The 1605-nt window shown below is 31.5% G+C and overlaps 1 protein-coding gene across 1 annotated transcript; it reads left to right on the top strand.

The window, feature by feature from the left end:
• Window positions 1-215: 215 nt before the first annotated feature.
• Window positions 216-1024, top strand: LOC124927718. Its single transcript, XM_047468174.1, has one exon. It carries the CDS (start codon window positions 358-360, stop codon window positions 865-867), a length of 510 nt encoding a protein of 169 aa, XP_047324130.1. The 5' UTR covers window positions 216-357; the 3' UTR covers window positions 868-1024.
• The last annotated feature ends 581 nt before the right edge of the window (window positions 1025-1605 follow it).

Raw genomic sequence — 1605 nt, 5'->3', positions numbered from 1 at the left:
TAATTAATTGCGTGTTCAAATGCAGAATGATCATGAATGTGAGACTTAGTTCATGAATAATCAAGGTGTTTCTACTTTCATATCTATCACTATTAATTGTGAATCATACATGTGATTTTATTTTATTTTTAAATTAATATTTGTATCAAAAAGAAGATAATTATTCATAAAGAGATAAAGAGTTCAAGTTAATTTGACAATAAATATGAAGGTAGGGACACATCCATTCTCACTATTTATATATGTTTATGTCTGGATATTCTATCATAACATTTGTAGCACATATCAACTTTCTTTCTTTTTATAAATCATCCCTAAATTCAAGCACCACACCAATTCTCTATTCTTATTCCTTTAATGGCTCCAAATAGAGAAACCCTAATGGGATCCTACAAAACAATCCAAAAGCCCGAAAAGCTCTCATTAGAAAGTATCCGAAAGACAAAATCCGACATCTCCTCGGAGCTTCAGCCCGTGTTAGAAGTAGAAGAGGCCAAATGTGAGTGTTGTACCATGTCCGAGGAATGTAGTTCCGAGTACATAAATGGTGTTCGTGCTAAGTTCGCCGGACGTTTTGTCTGTGGTCTTTGCGCCGAGGCAGTGGGGGAGGAGGCAGAGAAGAACGGAGGGAAAAGAGAGGAAGCGGTTGAAGAGCATGTAAGGGCGTGTACTAGGTTTAATCGGATCGAGAGGGCGTATCCGGTGTTGTACCAAGCCGAAGCAATGAGGGAGATCTTGAAGAGAAGTAATAGCTTGAGGGCTAAATCAATTAGCCCTAGGGATAAAGGTGTTCGCCGGAAGGGTGGGATTGAGAGGAGCTCGAGTTGTATTCCAGCGATCCTAAATGAAAAGGAGATGAATGCATGATAGTTGAATATCATTATTATCAACTTGAAAATGATATATATTTATAATCTTTTGTACAATAATGTAACATAGAACTAACATATAGTTATATGTTTGTTTGTTTTCTGAAAAATAATTATAAATTAGGTATGAAATAAATATCATTGTCATATTAGAATATTGTTGAAAACTAAATTTATTTATATTATTGAGTAATAAAAATATATATAATATATGATCTACAATCACAAGAATTGGAGCAATAGATTATAGAAAGTACAATTTTTAGAGTAATAAAATGAAAAGAAATAATAGACAAAGTGATGTAACATAAGCTATAATAAGCACTTAAAATCTTTCATTGCAATAAATATATATATATATATATATATATATATATATATATATATATATATATATATATATATATATATATATAAAATAACGCTTAAGTTGGTAAAGTTCTAGATTAACGGGTCCTCAAATCATAGCGCATGACCCACTTTATAAGATAAAACGGATCAGATTAAAAAATTTATTAACCCGTTAACACTAGTAAAAAACACTTTATACCGATTGAATGTAGACCAATCGCTCTCAATCGATATAATCTCTCTCGGTTACCATATTAGATAACACCGATTGATTGATGACCAATCGGTGAAGTCTATATCGATTCGTTTATTCGAATCATACAACAACGAGTTATGAAATAATATGAAAAGTCACCAACTAAAAAATTAAATTAAAGAAGATAAA

Source organism: Impatiens glandulifera, chromosome 2 (assembly GCF_907164915.1).
Source record: "Impatiens glandulifera chromosome 2, dImpGla2.1, whole genome shotgun sequence".
NCBI classification, from domain to species: domain Eukaryota; kingdom Viridiplantae; phylum Streptophyta; class Magnoliopsida; order Ericales; family Balsaminaceae; genus Impatiens; species Impatiens glandulifera.
Note: the sequence above shows the minus strand (reverse complement) of the source record. Positions and strands in the feature narration are given on the sequence as shown.